The following is a 17,810-nucleotide window of genomic DNA, read 5'->3' on the forward strand; positions in this document are numbered from 1 at the left end:
AATAAATGTAAATATATTATGTATAACATATTTTTTTGGGCTTTTTTTCCGGCGTGTGTTTTTTAGTTTGGGTTTTTTTTCCGTAGGTTTTTTTTGGGGGGTTTTTTTTCCGTGGGTTTTTTTTCCGTGGTCATTTTTTCCGCGATTCCGGGTAAATACAACGATATAAAAGGAAGTTCAAAATAGTTAGAGTAAATCAAAATTAGTGCACGTATTGACGTATCAATAACGACTGAATAAAATTTTAGATGTATCAGAGTTCAAGTAAAATAGTAATTTAATTTAAAACTCAGATAAACTACTATTTAGTTTTAGTATACTAAATACTTACATTATAATATGTGCTTCAAACTTAAACATTATGTAACTATTTTAACTGTATAGGTAATAGTGTACGACATTTGACCATCGATTAATTTTATTTTTATGTTAGCACTTTCATAGGTACGAGTACTGATGTCAAGTATTTTCAAGTTATTCCTTCACGATTTCCATGATTGCGCTTTTCAGTTTGGAAGCACCGTTTCAATGAAAAGTTTGGCCCAAACAACGATTATAAAACTATACCATTTATATATATATATATATATATTTATAACAATTAACAACTATAAAAGTACATTTATTTCACATTTTTCCTGTTGTATAGTACGTACTACGTTACGTAATACGTTTGCGTGTTGTAATGAACGTTATTTATCATATTATCTGAAAAAAATAACCTAAAAATATAATTTCATAAATCGCATAATCATGCAGCAGATTATCATAATATTATTGTTTTCAAACAAGTTATTTCCCTCTTTTTTTTTTTTTTGAACTAGCAGTTTATAATTAATATTGTTTAATAAATTCATTGCCGGTTTATATCCAAGTTTTATAAAATGAGACTAAAAATTAAATTTAAGACTTGTAATGTGAAAACAAATAGTTATAATAGTTGCTCAGTTACACCGCGTGACACAAGTACACAACATCAACGGGAATTTATTAAAACAAATATCAAGGACTATCATACCGCCATACAGCTGATAGTGGTCGTGTCGTATTTTCTGGCGGTGAGCGGAGGATATATGAGTGATAAATTCGATTGGTCTTCTTTTTTTGTTACTGATCGGTATAATATTGTTTTATATTATTTTAGAGCACAACGTATTATAGATTATTATAGGTTATAAACTAATACAAATAAAATAAATATTAACTATATACATGTTACGAATATATATTTTCGTTTGACGTTCTAAATAATTCCATTAAGAACGCAAATAACAATCAAACTAAAACATTTAAATACAAGTTATATTTATCATTTAGAATTACATAATATTACTTAATTTTATATGTCATAACATTTATAACTCATCACCACTCGGTTCTCATTATAGCCATACACTTACACTAATGATACGGATGTCATTGACTTATGATTGTGTTCGACTGTTCAAAATCAAATATATCTGCTACACGATTTTATCATGATGGTTGCTTAAACAAAATAATTATAAATATAATAGAAGTGTGTACCTACTAAGTACTAATCAATTTCTGCAAATAACATCAATTCTCAAACAGTTTTGAAAAACTGTCATTGTGATGACAGGTAAGTATATTCATAACCCGGACCTCTCACAACAGGTACCTAAATGATATGTTTGACAACATTTATCTCGCCCCCCCTTTTTTGAAAAAATCCTAAATACCCCACTAACTATGATGGTTATACACATTACATTTCATAGAAAATTCACCAAGCATTTTCATCTGCCTTTTCAATGATGCTATATTCAAATTCTTCAGACACGACCGACGAATATGCTCGAAAACAACGAAAAGTATCAGGATCGCCGCGGTGCGTTGTAGCACTGTCCGTTGACTTTCTTTCGTTTCACGGCATTCCCGCCGACCAATTCTCACCTTAATTTAGCTTAGTGGTTTGACTCATACAATTCTGATAAGAAAATTATTTACTAGTTCAAAATTCTTGAAAATTTAACACATGATTAAGTTGTTCTTATATCTAGGTATATAAAAACATTAAAAATAATAAAGCATAATTTGTTTTTATATGTTTGAAGAGAAATTAATTAGTCGACTTACTCGACTCCCACGAGTTTTTACATTATTACTATTGCTTTGAAATTAATATGTTTACACGTTCGCTAACCGATAAATCGTATATTATAATATAAAATAACTTTTCCCGAAACTTATTTTCAGAAAAATAATTAGACGGCGTTATGGATAGATAATTTAAGGACATTTGTGTTTAGAATGCAATCCACGGTGGAACATGACTTGATTTCAAATTTCCAAATATGGGAGACTTTAGACTACAATAACTTCAATAATAGATAACGGTTATTATGACGTAAAAAATAAGAGTTGTAATTATTTTAATTAAACGTATAAATGAAAAAAACGGAAAAAGCCTCCCTACACTGAGATAAAAATTATTAAAAAAAAAACCTAATATGTCCATCTCTTAGCTAGAATTTAATTATAAAATTACATAATTTGATTTGAATTTATAATTGTGTACAAATTGCTTTGTTTCCACTAACTAATCTTATTCAATACTGATGAGTAGTTAGTTAACACAATGATTATCAATACGGTGTGACTGCAACCACAATATACTTATTGGTTGGGTTATAATTTATAAATGATAATTTGTTTTTATAACTTTATTAAATTTAGTCATATATATCTAAAATAAATTATGCTAACATATAATTTTTTTTTTGATTTTTGGTTATAATTTATAACAAATGATGGTCTTCAAGTCCAAAGGAAATAATCAATTAGGAATTTCATAGTCTTCGATTTTATACCAATGAGGGGAGTTATGAGATTGATTCACTTATATATTTTTCTTTATACATTTTTACATTTCAAGGAAATATTAACTTATAGATGATTATTTTTATAACGCAGAAAATACATGCTTTTCTTGTAGTTTGGCATTCAAATGTTTTGACGACTAATATCAAATAATAATAATACTTAATGTTCATAATATGCTCAATGCTGATTATGAAATAATAAACATTAAATTATCTTAATTTATTCACTAATATATATATTATACTAAAATATACAATTATAAATTGTAATAATTATTTATTCATAGCTATAATAACCTAAATGGGTTAATGATGTTTAATAGGATTGCATTGTAAGAACAGTCTAAATTAAGTTGGTCTTATTGATGATTGACATTTTATCAGAATATCAAAATTATGCCAGATGAAGACATTAGTCTAAAAAATGAAAAAGAGTATTTTTAATTATACATGATAATTGCAATGGTTATATATTATTAGGTACGTATTAATTATTAATATGATAATACTTTATTAAAAATAACCTAATCTAATCTAACGGTGACACAAAAACAAATAGTTATTTCATTATTTGTTTTAAATTTAATATATTATACATTCATTGCTTTGTTCAGAATCATACCCAAAGATATTGGAATATAAATTATTATGAATACTACTAATACGAGCTACATTAAATAAGCATACGGCTTACATCCTACAAATAAAAGAATCTTTTGTGTGCTACTGTTGCTTACTATTTACAAACAAATATTTTCAAATGTAACTAATTATTTACAAAGAATAAAACAAATTTTGAAGCTATCAATTAATAAAAAATGTTCATAACTTGTTAGAAATTTAAATTTTCATTTAATAAAATAATATGTATAAATCATAATTGGAAAGTAATAAAAACTGTTTAATCATTGAAATTTTTTACTCCAAATAATGTTAAACAAAAATAAATTGAACCCAATTTAGTAGTACATCAAATTTAAAATTTTTACTATCTAAAAATTACTGGTGTTTTATAGTAAAATAACTTTAACACTATCTACATGTCATCACTGGATGAATAAATCTAACTAATCATATTAGAATTACATATTTTAAAAACATTACATAAGCAAAATACGAACTATTCCATGAATAATAATACAGTTTAATCTTGTTAAGTTTTTCTAAAAACAATTTGTTATGTTGTCCACAATAACTCTCCTTTTCTTTTGTAAAATAATATTTATTTAATAAAATTGTTGAAGTTTTCCTATGAATAAAATATTATGGTATTATTTTTTCATATCCCAATTTGTTATCAATTTATAAATTATAGTCGTTTTTTCATCATTTTTTTTTTTTATGTTCATTATGTATCTACAAGGTCAAAATAATAATTTTAATGAGCAATATATTATACAACATTGATAGTGTTCTTTTTTATTTTTGACACAAAACAAAAATGTGTTTAACAATAAAAATAACTTAAAAATATAATAATATTTATAAATAGAAATATATGTATGTAGAAAAAAAATAATGTTTATTATATTATGATCAAGATGTATATCCCAATAGTCAACAAAGACAGGCATGAAAAACTAAACGTTATTAGAGTTCAACTCATTTGGTGGTAGTGGGCGGTTCAATGTCTTCCATATCAAAATCCTTGACCCATTCGTCTGAACAAAAAACAAAAACACCAATAAATTAACTTAATGTTACTGAAAAACTCTTTGCATCCAAAGCCTTATTTAGTATTTTAGTCAATCTTTTATTGTTAGAAAAAAATGTGTGACGTTTTGATAGTTGCCCACCTTAAACTTTAGTAACACCTTCATACTCAACAATTACCTTTGTCCAAACTCGAAGTGGTAACTGAAGAAGCATTTGATGGAATATCTTCCTGTTTTGATTTTGAATCCTTCTTAATTTCTGCCAAATTTAATAAGAAAAAAAAATAACTTTTTTGTTACAAAAACCATAACAAATACTACATTATACACTATACCTTCTATGGGGCTATTAGATTTTGATGATACTCTTCGTTCCTGATCATATGATGTCAATATCTCCTCTTGTTCTTTTTCAGACAGTTCTATATCAGACAATGGAGTTAACTCTGTAAATTGAAATTTACCATTGTAAATATACTCTCCATGAAACATGACATATAATTGAATAAAGAATAACCTACCTTTATTGAAATCTATTCTTTCAGCTTCTCGATTTTCCTTTTCTGATCGCCTCTGTTGTTTTGCATCTTCATCTTCTAACAATGCCTTTCGAAACAAAAATCGATACCAAAAGTCAGCATGAGAAACAGAATCTGGCACAAATTTCTGATAGTTTTCACGTAATGGAGTGCACTCATTTAATATCTTGTTGAGTTTATCATTAGATAACAAACTACTATCACCACTTTTAACCCAATCCAACCAAGCTTTATATCTTTTATCAAGTTGATCATCAATTTCCATTAAAAATGTATTTGGATCATTTGCCAGTGTATATATTTGTGCCTATAAATTACCAAAATAAAATTTCATAGATGACATAAAATTAAATTTACACAAATTATATTAATTACTTGAAGCCTAGACAAAGTAACCGTGTCAGAGCCAACAATCATTATTGCTTCATCTTCATCATCAGGCAAAGGGTTTAATGCACTTGACATTTGGTCAAGAAACAAACTTACTGATTTTTTCATAGTGTTGGCAGTAGATTCTGGATTTTCCAACTAAAACATGATTATAAAAATATAGCAAAAACTTTAAGCTTAGTACAATTTTAATAAGTGTGTATACTTGTAATGTATCTTTCACAACATTGGTAGTATTTAAAACAATATTGCTGGTTTCAGTGGTGACTATTGTTGTTAGTTCACCGAGATCACGTTTAACCGATTCCAACACTTCAGCAGACTAAAATGGGATAATCATTTTATAAAATAAAAATATATTTATTTATAAATGGAATTATTAAATAGTGAGAGAAACATAAAAATTTACTTTAGACTTAGCTGCAGAGTATAATGAATCCCACCATCCACCACCTTCATTTCCCTTTGGTTCTGCACATACTGCGGCTTCTTCATTAACATTTTCAACATCATCAGGTTGCCTATAATGAATAATAGCAATAATAGTTAAACTATGTTTCAATATAATAGGATATTATACAATATATATAATATTATTTAATTTTATATTTAATTATTAAAAATGGTTATTTCAAAACACATAATAGAGAATTATAAAATTCAATAAATGTTTACCCAATAAAAGAAAATAAGGTTGAACATGTTAGTAAGAAAAAATGAGTTTAAATTTAATTGACTCTTTATTCAATGGCTGTAATTATTAACCTTAAGTTTTATATAGTTTTTTCATAAATAAATAATATCATAATATATTTGAGCTTATCCCACGAGAATGGTTTTTTTTCAAAACGTTTTCAACGTCCACTTTCACATTTGTTTACTTGTATAATATAGTTGGAAGGGCTTGCAATGTACATAATCAATATAATATCCTTTGAAAATAGATAGATATTCATATCTGTAGTTCTGTACAACAACAAACTAACTTAGGTTCTTTAATCATAGTCTGCCGACAATGTATAACAGACGTAACTGTAACTACTAAGACCTCTACCATGACTGGTTACTCACTTGTCGGCCATGGTGCAATTAACTCCGCTGTCTCACTTGTCTTCCACAAAAGGTGCCTGAAGTACAGTCTCTCCAACTTCTTGGCACCTTGAGAAGTGGGTAGCCGCGGGTATATATTCAAGCAAGCTGAGGCTAAATCACCAGACAGCCAAACGGCATCTTCCAGTGAAATGCGCTACAGCGCGGAATAGCTGCAGAGTCTAGTCAAGCTTGATGGCACGAGATCGTAGCCCGCGGTGTAAGCGGTTATACTCGGAAAATATTTTTCAGTGCTTATTTGGTAAGTCGAAAATCTACTGCAATCGATAGTATCGAAAATATATTCAGTAATGACGAGTTCACAGACCAAAACGTCAGATGGACTATGGAGAGTAGACAACAACGACGGAGATCTTGTGACTTGTTATAATACTATAGACTGTTAAGGTCTATACTCTATAGTTGCTGCAGTAGAGTAGACAGTTCACAGTAAGTTGTATAAGAGTAATCACCCAGACACCTAGTCCCCTTTACACAATCTACGCAGAATAAAATACGTTATCATTATTTAGTCGAATTCGTTCAATGATAACATTATTGTTACCGTGTTCACGGTAATCGTCACACATTTTCGCCGCCTACATTCAGTCCACAAAGTCCATTCAGCATTTCAGCCACCGTTACGGCAAACCACACCGACGTCCTACACATGGAAAATAGTTTTATACTACTCGCTTGAAATCATGACAATATTAACATTTTTTTTATGTATTCCGTTCACGGAGGTATGGACTGACCGTGGCGGTTGAGTTGAGGCCAACGACGTCCGACGAATTTTAATAAAAAAAAAAAAGTTCAATAGACCGTCAGTAACTTGTAAGTCCCTTAAAACAAATTGATAGGTTGGTCAGTCGGTAAATCCGCATTGTTGTCGTCCACCACGTGCCGCGGCCCTCGACGAAGGCCATCGTTTACGTCCATATTTTGTTTTTAATTCTTTTTCGCCATCATGTTCAATGAAGCACGGAACAACCTGATCCTGGCCATGAATGACCCGTCGAACGTTCTCTATTCTGACGATTTCGTAGTGATCATTGCTGACCAGTTCCCGAAGTCTAAACATCACTATTTAGTTATGCCAAAGGAAGACTTGCTGGACGTTCGATCTCTCAAAAAGGACCACATACCTAAGCTCATTTACATGGAATTCAAAGGTCTGGAGTATGTGATGTACAAGACTGGACTGATGGCACAAGATTTACAGTAAGGGTCTGCCTACTCAGGTGATATGAAATTCAAAAACTTGATTAAATTGTATTTCTTATTCATTGCACAGCAATATAATGAACTTAAAATTAATCTAAAAAAATGTTTTATGTAAACATCATTAATAAGATTTAAACATTTATAACAATTTCACTATGATATAACTAACTATAAGTCAGGTATATCATGTACTTAAGACCAACTTATTTTATGCCACCTTTTAGTTCATATTGTAATAACAATACAATACTTGAAATTTGAATTTGGTCTTGCTTATTTATCTCTTCATTTTCTTTAAGTGTACCTAATAATGCCTTTCTTTCTGGACTCCTTAACTTGATGTCATTAAAATTTTTTTTCATTATTTCAAATTTTCAACTAACATTTAACCATAGGTTTCTAACTACTATAATTTTATTGTTTTTGCTATATAGCCTTAATTTCAGAGATAAATATAATTATATTTATAAACAATATTTTAGGTAAAGACCTTAATATGTACATTCTTATTTCTTATTACTTACTAGTATTATTTATTTATAATAAAATATTATACAAAATAATAATTAACAATTTCTAATGACATATCATTCATTAATTTTTTTTTTTTTTAATTGAAATAAATATTTAATGGGTACTTTTAAAATAAAAAGATTGATGATAGTAACAAATAAGTAATAACTTAATAATTATGTAAATATATCTCTTTTTCATCCAAATTTGAATTATAAATATGTATAAAAAATTGTGTTAGTTCATTTTTTTAGATTTTGATTTTTAACACTATTATATTTTCATTCTTTGGCTATACATTTTCGTAATTTTGTTATTATTTAAACTTTAAATGTGTTTAAAATAAAATTATGCCTATGTATTTTTAATTATTATATAAATACAAAAAAAACTTATGTGAAATCTTATATTAAATTTTTTAAATTTTGACCCGATGAATAATATTTTGTCTTAAAAAGAAAAAAATCGAAAATGTTTATAGGTACTTACCTATAATAAACTCAATAAGAACAAAATAATATTTGAAAATCATACGCCATTTATAGAAAATGATAAAGTAAAAATTTTATAAAAACGTCGAAGTACTTACAGTTATTCATTTTACTGTTTAACTCCTTTTAGTGAAGGGATATCGCCAGTTTTCAATAACAATGAACTTTCTATTTTCCGCCAAATTAGAAAAAACGGAATCCCTTTTCCGCCAATTATAAATTATAGAATTTTAAAGTTAGGGAACCCTTAAAGATTTGATAATATTAAACATTAGTATTTATAATGTGTATATACTATGTAGGTACACACTATACGGTTAAATAATAATTGTACACCTACAGCTATTTAAATCATTACGCATGATTTTTTTCAACCGACAAAATAAGTTAAAAAATATAATTTTATCTTAGTACTTATTAATTCTATTAATTTTATCTTATACTGTTCTTACACTTACGTTCATTGTGGTTTATTTTTAAATATATATCTTAAATAGTTGGTTTTTAAATCCATGCGTCTTTACGTAAAAATATTTAATATAATATTATATTATTTAGTCTTTGATGTCATACTGAAGTTTGTTCGATTTATCGGAACTGTAGTATTGATTTATAATATTATTGTAGTTGTATGATAACTTAAAAAAATACGTACGTAATGATTTAAATAGTAGTAGGTATTATAAAATTAGTGTGTTAGATATAAAGCCATAAAGGTATTATATATAGTTACTTATAAATAAATTATTAAATCTTAACATAAGGGTTCTCAAACTTTAAAATTCAATAATTTTTAACTAACAGATTACGAAAAGTTTATTTTTTGCGGAGACCAGTGGCACAAAGTATCAACTAGATCCAATTTGCTACCAAAAATAACCCCTAACGGCCTAACGTGGTAATTCTTAAGAATTTTTACTAGATGATAATTAAAAGTACTGATTAAAAATAAAAACTACATAAATTATTGTAAAATCAATGTATTCATTGCTCTGCCTATAATATTCAATTTGAGATAGCAATTGTTTATAAATAACTCGGAATCGAAATATTTTGAAAATGATACATTTGGTGAACACTTAAACATCTACAGTAATTAGATTAAAAAAAAAAATCGTTTGATTTCACTTTATTTTACGTTGAATATCCAACTTCATAATTTCAATTTCAATCTTTAAAAAAATGTGGAATTCTGCTAGTTTTTAGTTATAATAACTTATACCTAACGAATCTTGTATTGAGTATCTATTCCTTTATTGATTATATTTATAACAAAATAATCAATTTTATCAAAAACTTATTTTGTGTACACATTTTTGTTACTTTAACTGTTTTATGTTTTTCAAAATTATTAAGTAAGAAACCAACAATTTTACAATTATACCAATTAGATTCGTTTTTCTATCAGAAAAGTCACCAAAGGATCCTTTTTTCTCATTCAAAATATTTTTACTCTAAAAAATGAAAACACATACCTAATTTTGTCGACATTTAACTCTGAGAGGGGTAGTGTATGTGTTACCGTAAAAGTACGAATACCGGTAAAACCTAGAATATACAAAATAGTTCGATCTAACACTCAAACCCCGTATGATTTTTGTAGTTCGGACTTTTAGAAACGAGATTCGGTAAATTTTAGGATAACTAACCAGCATTGGTAGAACTCCGAAATCATTACCAATTATGTGATATTCTTTTTTTTACTTTAATAATTGTGCTTATATAAAAATAATAATAATTATTATTTAACACGAGGTCACTAGCATGAAGTTCCCGATTATAGCTTCTCGCACGCGGACTTATTATCTTATTTTCCGGATTTATAATATTAATAAATAATAATTTACCACATAAAGTTACCTTAGTTCCTAAAAATTCCGTATGTCGATCGTAGTAAATAATTTGTAATAATAATATAAATGTGTGTAACTATCTAATATAGGTACTAGTAGGTACTACCATTGATTATAGAATATACTATTCTATAATCAATGGTACTACGTAGTACTTAGCTAATATTACAATAATTATTATTATTATTTACCAGTTTAAGACAAAGGAATAAATATCACGTAATTAGTAAAAATTTTGGACTTTTACCAACGCTGGTTGTAAATAATTCGAAGAAATAACAAATCTCGTTTATAAGAGTCCGAATTAAAAAAATTATTCGGGGTTAGACCTATTTTGTGTATCCTAGGTTTTTATCGATATTCGTACTTTTATCGTGACGTATATATAATTACTTACTTTTAATTTAAAATTAAAATTAACACGTTTTAAACACTAATTAAAATATATGTAATTTGTTTAAATAACTTTTACAGTTTTTTTATATTTTGATACTTATTTACAGTAATATTAACAACCATCATGCTTGATAAGTTTTAAAAACATTTCATATTTTTATCCAAAAATGTTACAGTGGTAGGTAACATCAAACATGTGTAACAGTTTCCCTTAGTTGATTTCTTAATTACAAATAATAAAAAAAAATTATATGCATATTTTTTTATTTTTGTTGGAGGAAAATTTTCTAATATCATACAATGCAATTGTAATTTTTAATGTACATATTGTTCTTTTAAATTGGATTTTAGTTATCCCCTGGCTGGTGTATAATAATGTTAATATTGTTTTTAATTTTACAGAGTTGGATACCATGCTTTTACATCTATGAATAGATTGCATCTGCATGTATTGAGTAAAGACTTTTGTGGCTCAGACATGAAATTTAATCACCAATGGAATTCATTTAATACAGAATTTTTCATACCTACACACAGTAAGGATTAATTAAGTAAAACATTAATTTATTAATATATCATCAAAATATTTTTACTTTGGTACAAATAGGTACAGTAAAAAAAATCAGTTTGGAATTTTGGAAAAACAAATTTGAATTTATAAACATTTTGTCTCCATGTTAATATTAAGAAAAGATCTTTTACCTTAGTGGATTATTAGACTTTGGAAATAAATTCAATAAAATTTAATTGAAAATATATGAATTATACAATATTTTAAGAATTAGGAATTCTTGTTTAAAAAATATTTATTTATTGAATATTTACAGATGTGCAATGCACAGAAAGACTATTTTTAATAATAATTATTACCTATTATTAAAAAAAAAAATTAAATATTAAATAACCCTATAACAACTGATATTTAAGAAAAGAAAATACAGTCTGTATGACCAACATTTAATTATAATAACAGTGCAAATATTTTTTACCATATTTTTTTTTTAAAGAACATAATTGATGAATTTACATAAATATTAAGAGGATGCCATATGCTATACCCGCATGTGTTGTCTCCGTCTTAAAAATACACAATAGCAAATTTGCGCTCAGCAGATCATGTTTAGCTCTGTTAGTTCAATTTTTTGCAAGTTCTGCGTATGTAATATAGCGTACATTAAAAATGCTCATTACTCACTTAACATTAAATTATCATAAAAAAACCATCATATACTTACACAGATAATTTTCTTACCATCAAGTTTTATAAAAGGAAAATTCACTCTAACTTTTACATAAACTAATGAGCTACACGTGATTTGTTGAGCATAAATTTGGTTTGTTGTGAAATTGTAAGACGAAAACAACACATACGGGTGTGGCGTCCTCTTAAATATAAATTTATAAGGTATGAGATACTTGCCTTTCAATTATTTGTAAATTGTTAAATCTTAATGATTTTTTTAAAATTATAAATTTTTTTTAATTGGATCGATTTTCAAACTATATTATTTTTAGAACAAAAATTAATATTCAAACATCCAATGGCCAATAGTTCTCTGAGATTAAATGACTTATTTTAATATTTGTTAGTACTAAAATATCCTAAACTCAATATTTGGATGTGAAAATCCATTTGCCAATAGTTTATGATGATTATTTTTAGTTTATACTAAATGATATATAATTTAATTTCAGCACATATTTGTTGTGTTGAAATTAATTTCATATATTTCACAAAAAATAAAAAACAAGTATTGATAATCTGTATTTTAATTAATGTATTAATTGTTGAAATTACAAAAAAAGTATACATGGAAAAACTTTTTACTATTCATTCCTTATGGTTATTATACAATACTCTACTGATAACTTTAAAATATATTTCAACTTACTGGTATTACTAATATTTGTATTATAGACAGTTATAATCAACTACTATATTATTTATAAATTATTAAGTCACTGACTTTTTAATAGGTATATCATGTACACTGTTTGGTATATTTTAGTTATTTCCCACCCCTTGATATTCTTGTATATGATTAAGATTTTTGTTGAATTAATTTTTAATGTGCTTTCAGAAATAATTTCTGAATTACAAACAATGGGACGTATAGTATTGCCGCCCAACAAGAAATTTTTGCATCAACCGCTCCATTGTAATAAATGTGATTACTTTGTTAATGATATTAAAGTTTTAAAATTCCATTTAAAGTTGTTTCATAATTTGCCACCAAATAATTAATATTTTGCTTTTAATTTAAGTATTGATGTATAATTTATATTAATGTAAAACACTTTTAATTTTGACATATACAAATAAACGCAAACGTTTGGATCCGACATTATTATTTATATATTTTCTTATTTAAAAAATTGAAACAAGAAATACTAATAACATTAATACAATTAACATAAAAGAAAATAAACTGTATGAACAACACATTGTTTGACTCTAGAGTAAGGCTAGTATGGTATTGCCAAAGCTCAAATAACATTATAGTGTATTATGTACTCGTAAAATATTCTTTTAGGTCTTTTTCGCAGTTTTCATATGCTAAGCCCAATCCAAAACCAGAGCCCATAATCATTGGCCACTTCCTACCTAGATATAACAAACAATAATTTATTAAAAACAACTGTATTAAAAATTGTTATGTTTTTTAATAAGGTTATGTTAGTAATAATTTGCAACTATGAAAAAAAAAATTACATTTCTTTACTTACTTCTAATAAATTATTAATATTAATTATCCAGTGGTGTTTTAAGTATTTAAGTACACATATAAGTTATTTTATTAAAAATGTTGCATAATCAACTTACGTTTGAAGAACAACAGGGATGCGACAACGCCTACAGTCAAACCGCCACCTAGAACGATTAAAAACCATAATGCTATTAGTTAAATATATTTTTCAACAATATACACTACACATATTATAATAATTTCAGCTTCATGTATTTATCTAAAATTTAAAATAATACCTTACTAGTCAATATTGAATAAAATTAATTAAGTAGAATTGGACAATTTATAAAAATAGAAAAAGAGATAACTAATCAATCTATTGTATTTACCCTGATAAATAATTATAATGCTTTAACTATGATAGTATAAGATGGGGATTGGTGAAAAAACTAATAATTATGAAATATCATCATAGTAAAGTCAAATAAAATGTTAGTAGTCAAAATTGGAATTTGTGTTTGAATTTTTTAAGTACTTAGTATTAAGTCTTAATAATTATAAACGTGTACAGATACATTTAATCAGGGGATCAAGGGTCAAACCTCTTTCTCAAGACAACACTTCAAAAATATTTATAATTAAGACCAATTTGAAAAATAAAAGCATATTACGTTATTGAGTATTGTAGATATGACAAGTGTATAGTTAGGTAGTATCCATAAAGTATAAATAAATTTATTATAATAATATAAAATATACAAATATGATATTACTATGAATATTATAACTTAGCCCCACCCCGACCAAAATCAGGAATTGCTCCTGGATTTAATAAATTACATAATTTGTTTTTTAAGTAAGGCTTTTAGAACTGTAATTTCATTGATGTTAAATGCTGTACGAACACGGTTGTAACAATAAGGAGAATGATTAATATGTTAAAATGGCCATTACGTGCTACAAGAGCCAAAAGACAAACATAAAAACAATTTTTTAAACATATTCTCACAGAGGTCGATTTATCATTTTTTACTTACCGAATTTAATAGCTGAATCATACAGGCACCGATCTACTCGGACGCTGATCTCGTCTTCTTTGTACACCTTACTCATTTTCACGTTCGTGCCGTTGAGAAAATAATAATAAACCGGCACAAGCGGTCGGATCCAAAATTCGAAATTTCCGAGTATTAGAGTTAGTGTGCTACACAGTAGTAAGTAGTAAGTACCCGCGACCTACACTTACAATAATAACAGCCGAACCCCGACGATAATAAAAATGATAAAATGGTTTTAAAATGTGCAATAATAATTGCTGCACTGAGCTCCGTGCTGATATCACAGTACATCGCACGTCTGATGATAATTTGGACTGGTGTCAAATCGGTTGCACAATAATTATTATTTCGTGGCTGCACTGGACGATACGTGGGTATTGATTTTTAACAGCTAAAAATATAAATTATAAATAGTCGATTTATAATAAATTATTGTAAAATTAAATTAGAAAATGTATACTATTTTTAAATATTATATGCAATGTTTTTAGAAAAAAATAGCTCAATCTACCTCAATACCTCAAAAATAATTACAATGTATGTTTGTAATAAAATATCTTTGGAAATGTTTAAGCTGACAGATCGGATTTGCGTTCGGAATCGTCTTAATATGGTAATCTAATTTGTCACTTCCCTTAGTTTTCTTAGAATCGAATATCAGTCGTTAATTAATGGCTAATCTTTTAAAATTTATTATTTTATTCATTCTATTTATTTATATCGCCTCTAGTGAGCTAATGCTTCATTGAGTCCTATAATACCAAGGCCGGAATATTGAATTATTTTAAGTACCTAGGTTATATGAGATTTATTTTTAAAAATTCTAACTTTTGATGAAAAATGTTTCCTTTTTTTCAATTAATTATTAAAAATTGCATGATTTCTGGTTTAATTGAGTATGTTGGTTGATAGGGTAACTAAATAGCTTTAAAATAATTTTACAAAAATGTTAAAATGTTGAAAACTTTTGGAGAAACATACAAAAATATGTGGTAGGATTGTTTTTTTTAAAAAAAAGTTAAATTGCCCATAACTTGAAAAGTAAAAAAGTTAAGCCCCCTCTTTATTTCTTCATCGTTTTAGGTATACTTTGGTATGACGTCGGCCGATCACTTCCCCTCGGAACACATTCAACATTGATATACCTAGTCTCAGTCTGCGACAACATGGAGACTCGAGTAGTCGAGTGATTTAGATATTAATTAGGCTATTAACTATTACTAGGAAACGGATTTATAATATGTAGGCAATGAAAATATAAAACTTTGTAGGTACAATACTTTCCTAAGATAATAATACTCCTACTAAATATTTTCTTAGAGATTACTGTTCCTCAGCGATAATTTCCCGTGTTGTGCGCGCCCCCTACGTTAAATATAATTTATAATATAAATGGGAAAAAATTGTATTTCTGTATAACTACAATACATTTGTAGAACAAATACATGAAGTATAAATAGTATAATTATAAAAATATTAAAACGATGTTTTGCATTGGATAATTATTATATTTTTTAAATGGCTGAATGATCGTTCCACATCATCTTGTGTATTTGCCAATTGGAACATATTTCAAGCACATAAATGCATAGGTTAGGTATAGCCTGGATATTTTTTTCTGTAGTAACGCAAATTGTAAAATTTATTTTAAGAATTTACAACATCTCTATTTGTCCACTAACGAGTTTTATATTTTCTATTGCTGATTCCTGATCCGACAATTTACCTATACTTTCTCGTACTATCATTAAAGAACATAATTTTTGTTTCCAATTTTGTAATTATAAGTGCAATAAAACTTAAATTTATTGAAATGAAAAGAAAATTACTTTTCAATGTTTCATTTTGCGTAGTAGGTATTTTGAACTTTTCCAATTGTCATAAAAAATTTTGGATTTGATTTTAAAATAATTTCTTGAATATAATCAAGATCAATATACCGATAAATTGATGGTTTCGTTCACTGAAACATGGCTTGAAATTTGAAAACGTATGAATGACGAAATGATAAAATATGTTTAAAAATACCTATTTATAAATTAGTGCGAAACATGTAAAAAAAAATTGGTGTAATTTTAATAAGTATGATTTAAATCGGGATATCTTAAATATCTTGTTCTAATAAAAATGTGCATTTACAAATAAATCTGTTCCCTAGTTATTAAATTCGGAAATATGACATAATCACACAATGGGTATTACTGTCACACATGGGCTATGCTATTATATATATCTAAGTGCCGACGTGCCGTAGGTATTTCACGCTATAGTATATTATATTTGCATAACTTGCTAAAATCAAATAATGATAATGGTAAAAAACCAACATACAAATATAGATAATACCTTTTTACATTCGAGTTTCATAATAGTTCGGTTCATTCCAATTTTTAAATTAACCGAGCTATACGCCCTACACATGATCTGCTGACCCTAAATTTACTGTTAGGTACTTGTAAGACGAAGACCAACACATACGGGTGACGGGTATTGCGTCTTCTTAAGCTCAACTTTGGTAATCAATGAATAATAAAAATATTTAGTTGTTTTATTGTTATACAAAAATATTATTAATGGGTACCTAATTGAATCTTCAAACGTATATTGTGTTGTACACAATGATATTGTAAAATGCAATTTTGACAAAAATTAATTCATCTTGCTTCACTTTTAGCAGTATCTAAAATAAATTACTAAGCAATATACATAGGCATATCATTAAACATACAATGAAAGACTGGTTTCGTTTTTTGTGTACAATGATGTACCATTGAATTATTTGAATTCAAATTTAATGTAACTTCACCATTGATTAAATATATTATTTATTTTAATCAATGCCTTTACGTTACAGTGACTTATTCGCAAAGACAAGGTAAACTTGATGACTTGACACCTACTGTACAGCAAAGCAGTTACCTAGGTACTTTCTTCTTATTTAAATATAGTAACATAACATTTGCATGAAAAACATATTCGTGTTTATAATATAAATATTCGTCTTGAAAACAATTGATATAATTTACTGTCAGTTTTGAAACATGTGAATTGTAGTTAAACGTT

General features: G+C 26.9%; 3 protein-coding genes and 1 long non-coding RNA gene across 5 annotated transcripts; 2 read left to right on the forward strand and 2 right to left on the reverse strand.

Moving 5' to 3' along the window:
• The first annotated feature begins 1,391 nt into the window (after positions 1-1,391).
• On the forward strand, positions 1,392-4,398 carry LOC126550934 (uncharacterized). The gene is made up of 2 exons (XR_007604979.1): positions 1,392-1,603; positions 3,170-4,398. It is a non-coding gene; the product is annotated as an uncharacterized LOC126550934 (long non-coding RNA).
• Positions 4,238-7,027, reverse strand: LOC114120896 (BSD domain-containing protein 1-like). Of its 2 annotated transcripts, none has more exons than XM_027982981.2 (8): positions 6,502-7,027; positions 5,840-5,951; positions 5,636-5,752; positions 5,416-5,568; positions 5,023-5,347; positions 4,837-4,947; positions 4,643-4,760; positions 4,238-4,507 (listed from the first exon to the last, which is right to left on the reverse strand). In XM_027982981.2, exons 1-7 carry the CDS (start codon positions 6,510-6,512, stop codon positions 4,669-4,671), a joined length of 921 nt encoding a protein of 306 aa, XP_027838782.1. In that variant the 5' UTR covers positions 6,513-7,027; the 3' UTR covers positions 4,238-4,507; positions 4,643-4,668. The 2 variants fall into 2 exon arrangements, with proteins under 2 accessions (XP_027838782.1, XP_027838781.1); XM_027982980.2 differs by having other exon boundaries at positions 4,680-4,760; positions 6,502-7,023.
• A 112-nt stretch (positions 7,028-7,139) lies between these two features.
• Positions 7,140-13,342, forward strand: LOC114120898 (aprataxin). Its single transcript, XM_027982982.2, has 3 exons — positions 7,140-7,743; positions 11,402-11,535; positions 13,081-13,342. The coding sequence occupies exons 1-3, from the start codon at positions 7,490-7,492 to the stop codon at positions 13,242-13,244; spliced, it is 552 nt and encodes a 183-aa protein (XP_027838783.1). The 5' UTR covers positions 7,140-7,489; the 3' UTR covers positions 13,245-13,342.
• On the reverse strand, positions 13,332-15,020 carry LOC114120899 (MICOS complex subunit MIC10-like). The gene is made up of 3 exons (XM_027982983.1): positions 14,727-15,020; positions 13,824-13,871; positions 13,332-13,604 (listed from the first exon to the last, which is right to left on the reverse strand). The coding sequence occupies exons 1-3, from the start codon at positions 14,800-14,802 to the stop codon at positions 13,507-13,509; spliced, it is 222 nt and encodes a 73-aa protein (XP_027838784.1). The 5' UTR covers positions 14,803-15,020; the 3' UTR covers positions 13,332-13,506.
• Positions 15,021-17,810: the final 2,790 nt, after the last annotated feature.

Source organism: Aphis gossypii, chromosome 3, assembly GCF_020184175.1.
Source record: "Aphis gossypii isolate Hap1 chromosome 3, ASM2018417v2, whole genome shotgun sequence".
Taxonomy (NCBI): Eukaryota; Metazoa; Arthropoda; class Insecta; order Hemiptera; family Aphididae; genus Aphis; species Aphis gossypii.